The sequence below is a fragment of the Carya illinoinensis genome, chromosome 1 (genome assembly GCF_018687715.1).
Source record: "Carya illinoinensis cultivar Pawnee chromosome 1, C.illinoinensisPawnee_v1, whole genome shotgun sequence".
NCBI classification, from domain to species: Eukaryota; Viridiplantae; Streptophyta; class Magnoliopsida; order Fagales; family Juglandaceae; genus Carya; species Carya illinoinensis.
In genome coordinates, this window is record NC_056752.1 from 52025809 (window position 1) to 52041362 (window position 15554).

The 15554-nt window shown below is 34.5% G+C and overlaps 2 protein-coding genes across 3 annotated transcripts; both read left to right on the top strand.

Moving 5' to 3' along the window:
- The first annotated feature begins 1561 nt into the window (after positions 1 to 1561).
- Positions 1562 to 8807, top strand: LOC122283149 (lys-63-specific deubiquitinase BRCC36-like). Of its 2 annotated transcripts, none has more exons than XM_043095196.1 (10): positions 1562 to 1868; positions 3583 to 3708; positions 4128 to 4215; positions 5288 to 5373; positions 5453 to 5668; positions 6687 to 6868; positions 7405 to 7563; positions 7679 to 7759; positions 7850 to 7904; positions 8312 to 8807. In XM_043095196.1, the coding sequence occupies exons 1-10, from the start codon at positions 1758 to 1760 to the stop codon at positions 8522 to 8524; spliced, it is 1317 nt and encodes a 438-aa protein (XP_042951130.1). In that variant the 5' UTR covers positions 1562 to 1757; the 3' UTR covers positions 8525 to 8807. The 2 variants fall into 2 exon arrangements, with proteins under 2 accessions (XP_042951130.1, XP_042951131.1); XM_043095197.1 differs by lacking the exon at positions 1562 to 1868 and adding an exon at positions 1969 to 2796.
- Positions 8808 to 11884: 3077 nt separating this feature from the next.
- Positions 11885 to 13789, top strand: LOC122283175 (TATA-binding protein-associated factor 2N). The gene is made up of 4 exons (XM_043095198.1): positions 11885 to 12028; positions 12573 to 12966; positions 13217 to 13311; positions 13489 to 13789. The coding sequence occupies exons 2-3, from the start codon at positions 12578 to 12580 to the stop codon at positions 13290 to 13292; spliced, it is 465 nt and encodes a 154-aa protein (XP_042951132.1). The 5' UTR covers positions 11885 to 12028; positions 12573 to 12577; the 3' UTR covers positions 13293 to 13311; positions 13489 to 13789.
- Positions 13790 to 15554: the final 1765 nt, after the last annotated feature.

Below are 15554 nucleotides of genomic sequence, written 5' to 3' on the forward strand. Positions count from 1 at the left end.
CAGATATAGGTTAAAATTCAGGTATTCGGTTCTAAAACCAATAGATCCAAATACCAACTTAGGTTGTATTTGGGTTAAACAATGTGGATATTTGACTGGTTTTTAAAATCTGGGTACTAATCTAGATATTCTTGAATATTTGAATCTGTATCTAGATGCACACTCCTAATTATCTTTAAATATAAGTGTAATCCTTCGTTAATTTTTTTTAAATGGATATTAAATTTACCTACATTTCATTTATCCAATCTTTTTAAAAAAGAATACACAAATTTATACATTATTAAATTGTAAATTTCATTTATATCTTATAATATATATGAATGGATTGGAACATATTTTATGTAACAAATTTGCGTGCGATTGCGAGTTCGACATACTACTCCTAAGGCCTGAAAATCAGACTATTTTATTTTATATAATTATTATAATTTTATCAAATTTACACATATAATATAATACTAGGTGGGAGCAACGTGCAAAGCACGTTTGTCTAATTTTATGAAATGATTATTTGTAAAAAATAATATATATTTTATAAAAATTATTGATGTCACTTAATAATTTAAGGCATATTAGAGAAAATAAAAAAATTAGTTCAAAATATCATATAATCCAATACATGTTTATAACATCTATAATTTTAGCAAAGATGTATACGAAAAATTTAATAAAAGTCTAACATAAACGGTAGTTCAAAATATGTATCGTTTGATGTTTGTATTATTATTCATCAATTTATGTCATCCTGTAGACGATCAATAGAGACAACATTGAATTCTTATTTTGCTGTTGGTTAAGTCGATCAGGGACAACATAAAGTTAAAACATAATCTTTTTATAAAATTTGTGGTATAATATTTTCTATATATAGCATATATATAAATCCTAAAATATATTTTGAAGTTGTTGGCCAAATTTACTCTTTCTTGATTAGCTCAAGGATCACGGCCTTTGTCATGTACCCATCATAGCAAGCCTACGTGTGGAATATGACTTAGCGGAAGTTACGTCCTACTACCATGGGAAAAGAAAAAACACTTTGATTAAACACACTTGTATTATATATTATATGAGATTTTTAAATTTGAAATATTCAATAATCTGAGTTAATGAAACGTATAATACACGTATATTATATTTAGAGATTTACGTCTTATGTACCTAATACACGTGTATATGTTAAGGAAAATGAGAAAAATATAATAACTAATATTTAATTACTTATTATTATATAAACTATTAAGTATTATTATTATTGTAATTAATAAATCATATAACAACATTGAATGCTATCTCTCTCAATATTTATGTCTTCATTTTATATTTCAAACCGTTAAAATAAACGGTGTTAACTTTAACGGAAAAACAAGAAAAACCGTTAAAACAAGATTTTCCGTTACATACACACTTTTTATATATAGAAGATAATAAATAATTTAATTTATTAAATTTAAAAAAAAAATAGTATCAAGAAATTACATTTTAATAATATTTTATTTATTTTTTAATTTTTATCTGTATAATCGAACGAGAACCAAAGGAGTGGATCGAAACGAGTACCATAACAAGTTGTAACCAACCGTACCGTAACAATCTTCACCGTCAAGCAATCCATTTGCATCCGAACTCCGAAGACCCTCGACTCGTACGCGGCGTGCCTCAGGTCTCGAAGATCCTACGAATCCCTCCCATCTCTTCCTTCCTCCAAAATTATCTAGACCTAGGAAATAGTGGGGTACACAAAGAAAGAGGAAATGTCTTTAACGTGTGTGAAAATGTCGGAAGATGTGTGGTTAACGTGTCTGACGCATGCATTGTCCACAGAGACCGAAGAGATCATGGGTCTTCTTCTCGGTGATATTGAGGTTCACTCTTTGTTATCCATTTTCCAATTTTTACTCCTTTTTATTTTTAATATTACGTCTCGTTTTATCTTCGTTGCGAATCGAGATTGCTTGGTGGGTTTGGTGTTTTTACTAGAGCTGGAATAGTTTGGATATGTCGAATTATGGATGTTTTCTGAATGGGTTTCTGACATATTGGTCATTTTTTTTTTCTCTGTGGGCTAGTGTTCCGTTGGACTGTGGGAAATTGCTCTTCTTTGAAATAAAGAGTCGGGTTCTTGTAATTTGTTGCTTGTTTTGGTTCTACTTGAACTGCTTGTACATGGATATTTTCTGAATCTGTAAAGTGAGTGATGTTGTGTTGTTATATTTTTGGTTGGAAAACGGCATTTTTTTTAAAAAAATTTCATCAAGAAGATTAAATTTGGAGTATTTAGGGCTTCAAGCTCTATTTCAGTTTCTATTTGAATATATGCTTGTGCGGGCTTTAGATGTTGATTACATGCTGATTCTGCAACTCTACATGAAAATGTGGTTTTGGAACTTTGGCTGTAAGTATAAATTTATTTACGGAACTGAAAATGAATCTTTGGCCATTCATTGAGTTTTTTTTAATTTTTTTTTTAATTTTTAATTTTTTATTATGTTTACACTTAACTAATCGGTGTTCTTGACTTGCAATGTGAATGGATATTAGTGTATCAAGATTTGGGTTGGTTGGACTTTTTTTTGCATGTAGTTTGGTTGGCTATTTTTTAACTAAAAGGGGATCTTGGCGCCTCCAAAATCCATACCCAGATGTTTATTCTTTGTAGGATGACCAGCGTCTTATATAACAGAAGGGTGAATGCATCTTCCTACCAAATTTTGATTGCCATCGGAGCATCGGCTTGCTATTCTATACTTATACAATATGCATAATGTGCTTGCTCCACTTTTGAAGCACTTGGTATGTCTGATTGAGCATTAGATAGGATACTGATTCATTTTGGGGCTTGTCAAATTATAAATCCTATACAATATTCGTTGCCAACTCTGTATTAGATGCCAAATTCCCATGTCTCATTGATAAAGACTTTGTTTTGATACATACATGTTTCCCTCGAAACAATGGGATAGCATCCTAAGTTTTGTGCATGCTTTGCAATCCATTCCATGGTGGGGCATTAGCGGTGCCATACCATCTTTCCAGGCCTTGCTTACCCTGCTAGTTCGATCTCAAGATTCTAGATATCAAGCTCAAGTAATTACCTACCTCGCATGTTAGATTTGTTGTTGGGTTGTGTGCCCTAAGTTTGGAGAAAATCGAGGAAATTCCTTAATGCTTCAGCCTGTTGACTTGGATGGATTTCCAAATAATTATCTTCTCGGTCTTGAAATATGCTGGATACAGAGATTAAAAAGAAAAAAAGAAATATGCCAGATACAGACTTACAATCTGCAGTACCAGCAACCAAATGTTTATTCTTTAATTTTGCGTCACACAGCATCTATGTGGAAATACAAGAGAATTGGATCTGTTGGAGAATAACTAATGATTTGTTGATGGATGTGATTGTTTGAAATTTTGATTTGGAAGGAAATGTGACTGTTGTGAATAGAGATTCATTTCACGCAGTATGGATTTGTTAAGCTATGATATTTTTCTTTATTTATTTTTTAAAATTATTATAAATAACTTTATTTTTATTTTTAAATACTGGTGATGGTGTTAATTCTGATGTTGGGATTTCAGTACTCTAAGAATGGGAGTGTAACTGCACTTATTTGGGGAGCATCACCGCAAACACGCTCTGATCGCAGAAAGGACCGTGTGGAGACTAATCCTGAACAGTTGGCTGCTGCATCAGCTCAGGCTGAGATATCCTTGATTCTTCTTTATGTGCTTAGTCAGTCTTATTTAAATTAGCACGAATATCTATATACTCTTTGCCGCTTTCAATATATGGATGTTGTTGATCAATGAAACTAGCTATTACTTTTCCTATGATCACAAAATTATAACTGCATGTTAATGATATGTAATCTTTAGAAATGTTTCATCCAAATGGAAAACGGCATTGCATTTCACCAGCTGGGCTCTTCTTCTGTTTGCTTAAAAGAAAGAGGAACCCAGCTTCTGTTTTCCAGTTAGTTTTCGGCTAAGTTAAATTTTCCTGGTTAATCAAACAAATTGTGATTATTAAGGAATGGAAGATTTTTTTAGTAGATAGGCTCAGTATATGCCAAGTGAATAACCTTCTCAACTCACATGATATTGTGCAATTAACTTTAGAAAACAGAATGACCATGTCGACCGGAAGAACAACAAGAGTAATTGGGTGGTATCATTCTCATCCTCATATTACAGTTCTTCCTTCCCATGTTGGTACGTTTTGACTATTGACTTTTTTGGCTTGATTTATTTTCCCTTATACGATTCAATCTTGTCATATTCAATGTGAGTTTTTTAGACATTTGAATTTTGTTTTGTAATTGATATGGATAATTTCGATAGGCTTATGTGTCCTTTTATATATGTGGAAATAAAGATGATCTTTTGGTTCCATCTGCAATTATGATCAAGGTGTCAACCTCTGAGTGAGATGTGAGAAAAGGACAATAGTTGATAAAGGATGATTAGAAGAAAACTATTGTAGATTTTTTTTTGAGTAATAAATTTCATTTAAAGCACAAAAGGCGCAATGCAGGTACACAGGATGTACACAAGAGAAACACCTATCTGGAAGAAGAAGAAAAAAATACATAAAAATCATGAATGTTAAGCCCATTAAAGTTTCCAGCAGCTGTCCAAAGAAAGAATATTTAAAGAGAGTTTTGAGTTCCTCTTAACTTCCATTCTCGGTCCTCAAAATTTCTGTAATATTTTTTCCTCCAAATACACCATATGAGTCAAGTAGCGATCATCTCCTCGCACTGCTATGATCTAGTAACTTCCCCGTAACCCTTTCCCAGCACAAAAATAGTCCACAATTCTTCTGGGCATTACCCTAGACAAACTCCCTTGACCGAAGAAGGCATTCCGCAAAACATTCACAATCCTACAATGGAGTATGAGATGATCGATACTTTCAACTCCTCTTACACGTATAACACCAATCAGTCACAATGATGTTTCTTTTTCTTAGATTATCTATTGTGACAATCTTTCCTAGAGTTGCTGCCTAAGCAAAAAATACAGATTTCTACGGGATCCTAGTGGCCAAATGCTTTTCGAAGGAAAGACGCCAAGAACGTTTCTTTTTTTAAAGTAAGGTGTTTCTACAAGTGCAGTCAATTAAAGTAAGCAGTTGATTAAAGTAATGCACGCTACTAAAACAAAATATGCTTATTAGTAATAAGCAAGGCATGTAGCTGCCAGAAAGCCTGTTCATTAGACATGGCGTTGTTATGGTTGGCAACTGGAAATTAACTATTAGTTCTCTTTGTATTCTTTGCAGATGTGCGAACTCAGGCTATGTATCAACTTCTAGATTCTGGGTTTATTGGGCTGATAATTTCCTGTTTTAGTGAAGATGTAAACAAGGTATGTATGAAGTGCATGGTATTCAGGAAGTCGCCTTATAAAATTGTTCATTTTTCATTTTTATTTCGGGTGGTTTTAGGTTGGAAGAATCCAAGTAATTGCTTTCCAATCCTCAGACGGGAAGCAGAATCATGTGTCAAGACCTTTATCTCTATCCCCTGTAAATAGAAGTTCAATTATAGATGTTGAATCATCTTTAAGTTCCTCAGAAAATGCATCAGCAAAATCCAGCTCTGCAAGGGTAGAGAGTCCTGAACAAGACACTGGTGATTCAACAACTGCCGGAGGTATTAAGGTATACATTCTTTTAAAGTTGAAATTTTACATATTTCTTGATCTGGTAAGTGATGCTTGAAATATAGCAGAAAATATGGGAAAATAATAGATATTGCTTCCTGCTTACATTGTGCCGCGTTGGGTGAGTATTTGGAGAAAAGGGGTTCTTTTTCAGTTTTAATCTCTGCTTGCAACTAATTTTCACTTGTGTATCGTGTAGATAATTTGTAGGTTCATGAATCTCTGGGAAGTTTGCCATCAACTTTAAGGCCCCATTTGGTTTCATCAATAGTCTCATTCCATTTCATCTCATCTCAACGCACTTTTCAATTTCATATTTTCAAATTTTCAACTTTTTCATCTAATCATTACAACTTTTCCAAACTTCCAAACAAAAAAAAATAATAATAATAATAATTAAAAAAAAAAATTCAAATCCAAAACAAAAATAATATTAAAAAAATTATATTCTAACAATATTGTAACTTATTTAATATTTTTATTCAACTTTTTCTTTCTCTTTTCTCAAAACCCCATAAAACATCTTAACTCAAACCATTTCACTACTATTCACAAATTATCTCACTACTATTTACAGATTTCTCATTTCATCTCATTTGTGTAACCAAACGATGGTTTAAAACTGGGTTTTATGCCCTTGTTCAAACACCTGGTGGCCTGCTTATCCAGTGATTCCTAATGGTCTCTCACATGACTACTTTTATTCAATACTGTTTAGGGTCCATATATAATTTTGTGCTAATATATCGATGTCTATTTGTACTTATCAAAAAAAAAAAAAAAATGGATGTCTATTTGTATGCTTAACTGATTTCAGATAGCTAGATTACCTTTTGTCTGATGGGGAAATTTGAGTGAGTATACTCGTAATATGTCAATTATATGTGGTTTTATGTAAGGATGATTTGGTTTTTACAATTGTCACTATATGCAGTGTATGATTGGCTAGGATGGTGAATGATACAATTTCTACAATTATCACCATATGAAATGTGTACTTGTGTTTGATTGGCTAGGGTGGTGGAAGATCCACGGACTTGGGAGTTCTCTTTGCGAATGCGGATGCTGATTATATAGGGAGGAAAAGGATGGGAGGAAGCTACCATGCTGATAGTTCAGAAAATGTTGTTGATATAGACCCCATGGATATGTCTGAGAGCATGCAAGAGGCTATGCACCGTTCAAATTTGGATGTGAGGTATACATGAGTATGTACTTGATCACTTGGTATCTTTTTTATTTTCTCCTATAGTGATAAAAGAATAATTTTTATTTTCTCCTATGTACTGGTTTTGATATCCCTCTGTCCTTTTAATTGAAATGGCAAGTTGAGCTTGGATCATTTAGGGCTTATAAAAGTTCTGTTGTTTTTTTTATTTTATTTTTTTGGCTTTTCAAGTATACAGTGTCTTTGCTGAGGGGCATGGTATTTCATGTTCATGTGACCTCATTACAATCTTTACTATTTATAAATTCTTTTGTTACCTTTTTTGGATGTATAGGGGGTGGTTTGGAGTTAGAGTGTGTTCTATGGATTGGTGTGTTCTGGTATCCTTATAAACCCCCACTGTATGCGTGTTTTATTTTACGCTGTGATTCTCGTGTATACTGTCTTTGTATTTCTCTTCTTCTATTTTACCTTAGAAAAGAGAGGGTTTTTGCTTTTATTTAATCTAGTGTGCTGGGGTTTTTTTAAGGCACCTTAAATCTTGAATTGCTTTTGTTTATTGGCAGAGGTGCAGAGCATGTCAGGAAAGAAATTCCTCTTCATATTTTGTCAACGTCATCCCTTATTGAGCTTGAGTCTCCTCTAATGTCATTTACAGACTTGCAGCATGTGCTATATGAAGAGGAGCAGGCAGCATATAACCAAGCTGTATCGCAAAATGCTAGGTGTTCAAATGATAAGCTGCAAAACTTATAATCATTTGGCTGTACTTTCTTTATGTTTTATACTGGTTCTGCTAATCCTTTCCTATTCTTTCTGATTTACTTGACTTTTACATAGGGATGGGAAAGTGCATCCTCTTACTTTCATACATCACACCTCAACTTATCAGGCTTCCATGTGCAAATTAATGGAATATTGGTCAGAATCAAATGCCTACCCCTTTTGCAATTGTTAGTGCTTGGATTATGGTTTATGCTGAATTTTTTTTTTCTTTGGAGTCTATTGCAGTTTAAGTCCTGCCATAAATGTTCTCATGGACCGCTTGAAAGAGAATGAGATTCAGGTATTGAACAAAACTAAATATATGCATTTTGTATTCAATAAGGACGCTCTATTGATCTCATTAGACTATATATATATATATAATTTTAAAGGAATTTGGATTGATGTGACATACCGTTTTGAGCTTGAGTCATTTTGCAGTTTCAAATTTCAATCTATATCTCCTTGCAACTCATATTTCAATTGGTGATCCTTCACTATCCATTTTATGAAAACTAGTTTGCTTGCTTCCGACTTATGCTGTAGGTGCTTGCTTGATGCATAGATGACCCATAATATGGTGGGTCACATTGTTTTCGTGCTTCAGGGCCTAAATTTAATAGTTCATTCTTCAGTTTGCATATCGCCCTGGTACTACAGTTCCTATTTCAAGCATGTTTACTAATTTACCTGGCTTTGCTTAAACAGTTAGCAAAGTTGATCAGTGAATCCAAAAGTTTAGAGGCTGAGGGTCTTAGAGCGGGTGAATCAAGTTCAGGATCTCCTCGACAAATTCCATATCATGATCTTCGAGGAAATGCTGCGTTTGGTAACAGGGACTTGTACAGTTCAGCTGAACCGATTAGCATGAGGCCAAGTGTTGCTGGTCCTGGTAGCCGGAGCAGAAAAGGGTCTCACTGAAATCTGAAAACACAGCGTCTTCTCAATGCATGTTGTGTTATGTATTTAAATGTAGAAACCTCGAAGCAAAAAAAAAAAAAGTTGTTTTATGGAATGTGGCATTTTATATCTCCACATATTTCATTCTTTTTTGCAGTGTGCGCCCCGCCCCACCGCCCGCACCGCCGGGGGGGGGGGGTGTGGGGGTGGTGGAGGAGGGCATCTGTACTGTTTATCCATACATTTAATACTAGTGATTTAAAAGGACCTGACCCCAATATCAGTCATATGGCATATTTGAGTTCGCGCCTATGCATATTATATTCATTTTGGATGTATTTATATTGTGAAAGTTAGAAATAATGCGTGTATTCTTCTGCTTCGAATGGATTTGAGATTTAGGTGTGTTTTAGATAGTGAGATGAGATTATTTTAAATGAATGAATAAAATATTATTTTTCTAATATTATTATTATTTTGAGATTTGAAAAAATGGAATTGTTTATTATATTGTGTGAGAATTTAAGAAAATTATAATAATAAATATGATGAGATGAAATATTTTTACCATTCGGATACTTTCACTGTGCTACAATTTTATCCTCTCATTTTATTCTTTGCAGGAAACGTAGTCTTTTCCTTTTTATGGTTACTTATACGTGCACAGAAAAACTTCAGAGAGAGTAAGAGGGGAAACTACAGAACTTTCTTAAAAAAATTTCACTGGTTAAAACAGCCAAAAAATAATATTTAATACGTTTCACAAAATTTTATTTCAGTAAAATATTTCATTCGATGAATCTGATTAATTTATAATAACTTTAATATAGAAACCTATATGTATACATTTATTTATTTATTTATTTTTTCTTTTGGAAAACACATAGTATCATGCTCTTGAAAAACACATGCAACACACGCATGCACGCACACAGAGTAGATTGAGAGTGACAAATTTGAGGCAATAAGGTTGGTCGTGGTCATGCATGGAAACGATTCCCGAAGCGAATCAGATCAGCCCACTTCTCTTTGCTCATCTTTACAGGTTGCTCCTGCCCCTCCTTTACCCGTCTCCGAGAGAATGGAGGCCAGATCTTCTCATTTCTTCCTTTGGACAGAGGAGTCCAAAGGAAGAAAGAGCTTAAAAAAAAAAAAATATGGAATAGCAGCCGCAGTAGTAGTGGGAGAAGCAAAGAAAAGAAAAAGATGAAAAGATGGTCAAATGAAACCTCGAAGACTTGCTATTCCATCATAAGCTTCAAACTCTCTTTATTGAAACTCCCCAATTGGCCTTCCCTTTTCCCTTTTCCTTTTTTTATTTTTTCTTTGCATTTTTTTATTTATTTTATTTTTAACTTTCGAGATCGATCTTCCTCATCTCTGCATGAAGGACAAAAAAGAAAAGGAAATGCAACAATATATTAATTTCACCTACGTATATTCTCACTTGTAAGACATTAGAATACATTTCTGACATCGAAATGATCAGACTACTTGTGATTGAGGAACGTGAGTGCATGGTAATCCTAAAGAGAAAAACTCAAAACTGTTCTTCAATAATTGGACCTAGCTAGCTAGTTGTCTGTATAAATTAAAGAGCGTTTTCTTTAATTCGAATTGACAGAGGACTTTAAGTACGAATAAGGGAATATTCATAATTGAAAAGCAATAAGTATTTTTTCCAGTATATATTGACTGTCAATTTTGGTGATTCCCAAAGAACAATTGAAAGAGACTTAACCCGCCCATCGTGTATGTTGGGATAAGCTGTGTCTGGCCCTCTTCATAGGTCTTCTGTTTAGAATATTCATTACATGGTAGGGATTTCTTTGTTTTGGATTCCACATTGTCCAATAACTTAGAGCCAAATGTGACATTATTTTTATCGTTTTTTTTTTTTCGGTTTTCCTCTCTTTTTTTTGTGGTGGGTCTAATGTGTTAAGTTTTGCTAGCTTGTGGGGGATTTCATGCACTTGAAAGTGCCATTTAGTGAAAGGGTCCCATACTAATGTTTGGTCAAATATTGGCCTTTCTAGGGTTCATGGTTTATGATGGATTAATGCATGTATTTTGAACGAGGTTTGTTAGTAAAATTAAATAATAAAATTTATTTATTTCTACTAGCTTAAGCTTTTGGTACAAGTACTGATTTTACATAATATCAAAGCATGGGTCTTGAATTTTAATCAAGAGAGTGTGAGTGTTAAAATATAAATTAAATAATAAAATATACATCTTTCCATAAATTTAAACTTTTGAAATAAGTAGTACTACTGATTTTACACGAAGATACTTTTTTTTTTTTGATAAGTCTACACTAAGATACTAGCAGCTAGTTACGTATGGAATAGACTAAATTATTAATTGACTTTTGCCAAATCATTCATCTTACTTCAGCTTATTTCAGATGAATTGAGCAACGGCTTTGGTGGTAATTAAAAGCTAGGCCTAGGTATAAAAATCTTGCCAAGGAAATGTAAGTACTAGTTCTCACTGAAGAGTTGCAAGCTGGATAACTAGCACAAAGATATCCTGAAACCAACCATTTTCTACAAACTATTTATGGCATTTTGGTTTTGGTTTTCATTTTCAAGATCAGGGACCATATAGTTAAGAGAACATGAATTTTAGGCATGCGATCGAATTATATATATTTAATCAATTGCACTATTGATCAGTACTACTCACAAGGTAGGTAATTAAAGGTTATTGGTTTGACTCTTCTCCTCTTCTCCTCTTCTTTCCTTTAGTAAATTTAATTGCTTCGGAGGTTAACAATTAACAAAGGTTTTTCCCAAAAGAAAAGTTGCTCTGTTGTTTATACCTATATGTTAGGGAGCTCCGCACATTGTTTTTAGTCTAAGTTGTGACCTAGTCCTCATAAATAATACTGAGGTTTCTGAACTGCTTAACGAATACTGAACTATATTTTATTTTCTAAAATTATCTTTCAAATTAACCATGTGTAATGAGCTTTACCTCCATTTTGATTCGGGTCTCTAGATCTACCTTTATTGAGTAAGTTGAGTGAGGAAGAAGTAGTCTTAGTGAATATATCCTAAAACTAGCTCCTCCAGATCGAGAGCCTTCCTCCTCGAAAGAGAGAAGAAAAAGAAAGGAAAGAAAGATGACTTGTTCCAAGGGGGTGAAAACCATGTAAAGAAGAGCATGCACTAATGTAATGCAACTTGGTAGTGTCTACATTCATGAGGTTACTCATGTTAGAAATAGAAATCCTTAAAGAAGCTGTATAGCCAAAGACCAAAGTGTTTATTCAAAGTTCAAAATATCCTCTGGAATCGTAGCTGGAATTTTCCTTTATCTCTTTTTTACTCCTTTAGATTTTCTTGATTCCATTTATCAAGGTTGCCAGTTGAGAGCACGAAAAAGTACGTACACGGCCCTCCACTTATTCCCTTTATCTGTCACCTGAACTCGAATATAAATACCCCTCGTGTCACACATTCTATCACCAATCCCTTCTTCACCTTCTGATATAATTTCAAGTCATTACATTTTCTTGAGGTTTGTTCTTTAATGTCTTTAACTTCTTCTCTGTGTTCCCCATTACTTCTTCTTCTTCTTCTTTTCATCTTTCTTCTCAATTTGAAGGCATATAGCTGATTCTTAAGTACTGTCCTTTCTCATCAAAGAAAATGAAATCATAGTTGGGGAGCCATGCCTCATGCCTCTTGCTTCTGAGTCTTGGTTTCTTCGCATAGTTAGCAGAAGTACTAGTGGCAGTGCTCTTGGAGATGATCTAGGTGTAAATAATACGTACTGGCATGCCACATTTTATTGCAGAGCACCAATATTCTCATTTATTTTTTGTTTTTTTGTTTTTTGTTTTTTTCATAAGCAAATGAGCAGCAATTAAAGTTAAGAGAGTTGAATTAATAACCTTTACCCTATATTTTGGTGTCATTGATATGGTGAGGTCTGGTGCTGTGATCAGGACTAGCAAGAGAGCAGCAAAATTCAAGTCTCAGTAATTTAAAAAGCCATGTCAATATGCCAGTGAATTATTCAAATTAAACCACTGAAATAATCCAGGAATTTTTGGATGCAGAAAATATGAGCCGGCCAGGAGACTGGAACTGCAGGTCATGCCAGCACCTCAACTTCCAGAGGCGTGACTCGTGCCAACGTTGCGGGGATCCTAAGTCCGGTGATAGAGGTGACTTCGGGGGATTTGGTGGGAGAGGTGGGTCTTCCTTTGGGTTCAGCACAGGCTCGGATGTCAGGCCAGGTGACTGGTACTGCACCGCCGGCAACTGTGGGGCGCACAACTTTGCTAGTCGGTCGAGCTGCTTCAAGTGTGGTGCATTTAAGGATGACTCATCTGGGGGCTACGACAGCGACATTCCCCGCTCAAGAGGTTTTGGTATTGGTAGTGGTGCTGGGGGTGCTGGCGGTGCTGGCGGTAGATCTGGTTGGAAATCTGGAGATTGGATTTGCAGCAGGTGATTTTATTTATTTAATTAGTTTCCCTATCGAAACAGAGAGCGTTTCATGTACATCTCTGCTTTTTGTTTGGCTGCTCTTCTTTGACTGCTTTTAATTAACTTTAAGACACTTTAGTGTTTGAGTGCCAAAAGTTATTGCATGCATAAACCATATAGCTTCATTAATGAATGAGAAGATTAGTCATCTCAGTCTGAGTTTATAATTAACGAGAATATTTGTGATCTTTTTTTGTTGGTGGGGGGATAGGTCGGGATGCAATGAACACAACTTCGCTAGCAGAATGGAATGTTTCAGATGCAATGCCCCGAGGGACACATACTAGACATGTTACCCAATTTTGGGTGAGTATATCCTGCATTAATGTCTTTATATATATATGTTTTCTTTAATGTAAAAGGTTGTAGTTTCCAATACTAAAAATGGGGCAACTTGGAGACATATTCATGGGTTAGTCCAGCTTTATCCCTCGACCTCTGCCTCCTATAATGTTGCTAACATTCGTGGGCTTTTCTCTGCAGGCAGAGAGCAACCAAGCAAGAGAGACAACATCATAGATCCCTACCATTAGTTTTCGTTCATTATTTCTTTGGATTGTTATGGTTCTTATGGTGAACATGGACGTATGTGTTCGTTCACATGCAGCGCTTAATACCTCAGCATTTGCTAATTAAGCTTCCATAAATGTATTACAATGTAGTTCGGGTGCTTTCAAGTTTGAACTATCTACCATATCTTGTGTTTAAGACTTTATTTATTGTAATGGTACCTGCTTTCTTTTATAATGGAATTGATTTTCAATCTCTTTTTCAGCACCGGTAATGACGTGCATGCAGAACTTCCATAAACTCTGTGTCTCTCTCTCTGTGTCTCACACACACACAGCGAATGTTGTGATGGGACTAAGGCTATGATTAGAACACAAACTTATCTCAATTGATCTCAAACTAATTATTAATGGATCCACAACTTTTTCAACTTCTTGTAAAAAAGTTAAGCCCATTTTAACCTACTTTGTATTAAGTATACATTTCAACTTATTAACACTTAAATACATCTCAACGAAACCTATAAAATACTATTATTGATCATCACAGCATACAAATGTAGCCTAAACTGACATCTCTTGAAGGCCCTTTAATGCAGTGGTCCAAGAAACCTTTTTTACATGAGCACTTTAAGGATTCTTTGAGCACAACCCACTGGACAATTCAAAACTTGCCACGGACCATCACTAGAACTTTAGGTTTAACACATGCAAAAGAATAAATAAAGGCCAACTTTTATGAATTGACTTTAATTTTACCGGGAGCTTAGGAAATAGTGATTGATTCCAATAGGCATCAAAGTACTGTATAAAAGAGTGCTATTAGATTCTGGATACGGACAGAATGCAATACTTTAAAAGTACATGGGGGCAAGATCGTTTTTGAAGTGGAGATATTAGTTTTCTCTTCTTTATTTGAAAGCTTCCCTTTTTAATTCATTTAATATATAAAGAAGCAAAATGTATAGATCACACAATTAATGGAGAAAAACACATATTTATTAGACCTTAGCAGTACTACAGGAAGAATATATAGATCACATGCAGTACTGATATACGTACATATGTACTCATAAAAAATATACATACTCATCAGAAACAATATTATTTGGGGCAGTGATGATACGTACGCAAGGCATCCAGACTCAGAAAGAATTAAGTTGCATCGTCTCTCAATCGAATGCTCTCAGAATACACTGCTTATAAAGCTAATTAAATCAATTCGTACATCCTTCTCCTAAGTGAAAGAGTGGAAGGTGAAGTTACAGTGCTAGTATTACTAGAAGAGATTGTTGTGAGAAAAGTTGGTACCATGATCTCGAGGCTGCATGCACGCACTTGATTTATACGTTGGATACAACAAATGCGTTCACTTAATATCGATTCAACTTGATCATATATATAAAGGTATAAGCTGCGCGCTAGAATGGAATTCATGCATATGTGCATGGAAGTTCAACTGACCCAGAATCATGATTCAGGTCAGTGGCAGTAGAGTATTAATTGAGGTATATATATGCAGTAGGTAGGAGGAACGGAACACTTTTTCAAGATCATCTTCTTCATAGAGGTCTTGTTTGCGCGCGTTTTTCCTCTTTAGGGGATCTTTAGTTTATGATCATATCTCTCTCATTATATTATATATAGCAACTGATGATCATGTAAATCATGTCATATCACGTTCACAGTTTAAACAGAGCTCGTTGATCTCTTATATGAATAAATTATTTAAAGGTTTTTGATCTGCATGTGTGTACTTAAATTGCACGAATATTAAAGGGTAATAAGATTCGACGTTGATCATTTACTTCTAGTTCTCATCATTAAAAAGCTATGAAAAAAGGAATGTCTAAAACGCATTTCGTCTTGGATTCCCTTTATTGACCTCATGATCAATATCATGCATGCAGTGTCTTTAGAAAGTATTATTTATATCTATACCGATATCAAAAGCATCATATGCACAACTGTCTCCCCCAACGCTCCATGCCCATGATGCTTTAAGCAAGATTCTTGTCTTCCTTTCAGACAAGCTTTATG

What these genes read in the sequence shown, in the direction of transcription:
- LOC122283175 (XM_043095198.1), top strand. Translation starts at nt 12,578, where the DNA reads ATGAGCCGGCCAGGAGACTGGAACTGCAGGTCATGCCAGCACCTCAAC. An exon ending in GGAGATTGGATTTGCAGCAG is followed by an intron (nt 12,967 to 13,216) that starts GTGATTTTATTT and finishes GTGGGGGGATAG; the next exon opens with GTCGGGATGCAATGAACACA.
- LOC122283149 (XM_043095196.1), top strand. Translation starts at nt 1,758, where the DNA reads ATGTCTTTAACGTGTGTGAAAATGTCGGAAGATGTGTGGTTAACGTGT. An exon ending in TTCTTCTCGGTGATATTGAG is followed by an intron (nt 1,869 to 3,582) that starts GTTCACTCTTTG and finishes TTGGGATTTCAG; the next exon opens with TACTCTAAGAATGGGAGTGT. An exon ending in AGTTCTTCCTTCCCATGTTG is followed by an intron (nt 4,216 to 5,287) that starts GTACGTTTTGAC and finishes TATTCTTTGCAG; the next exon opens with ATGTGCGAACTCAGGCTATG.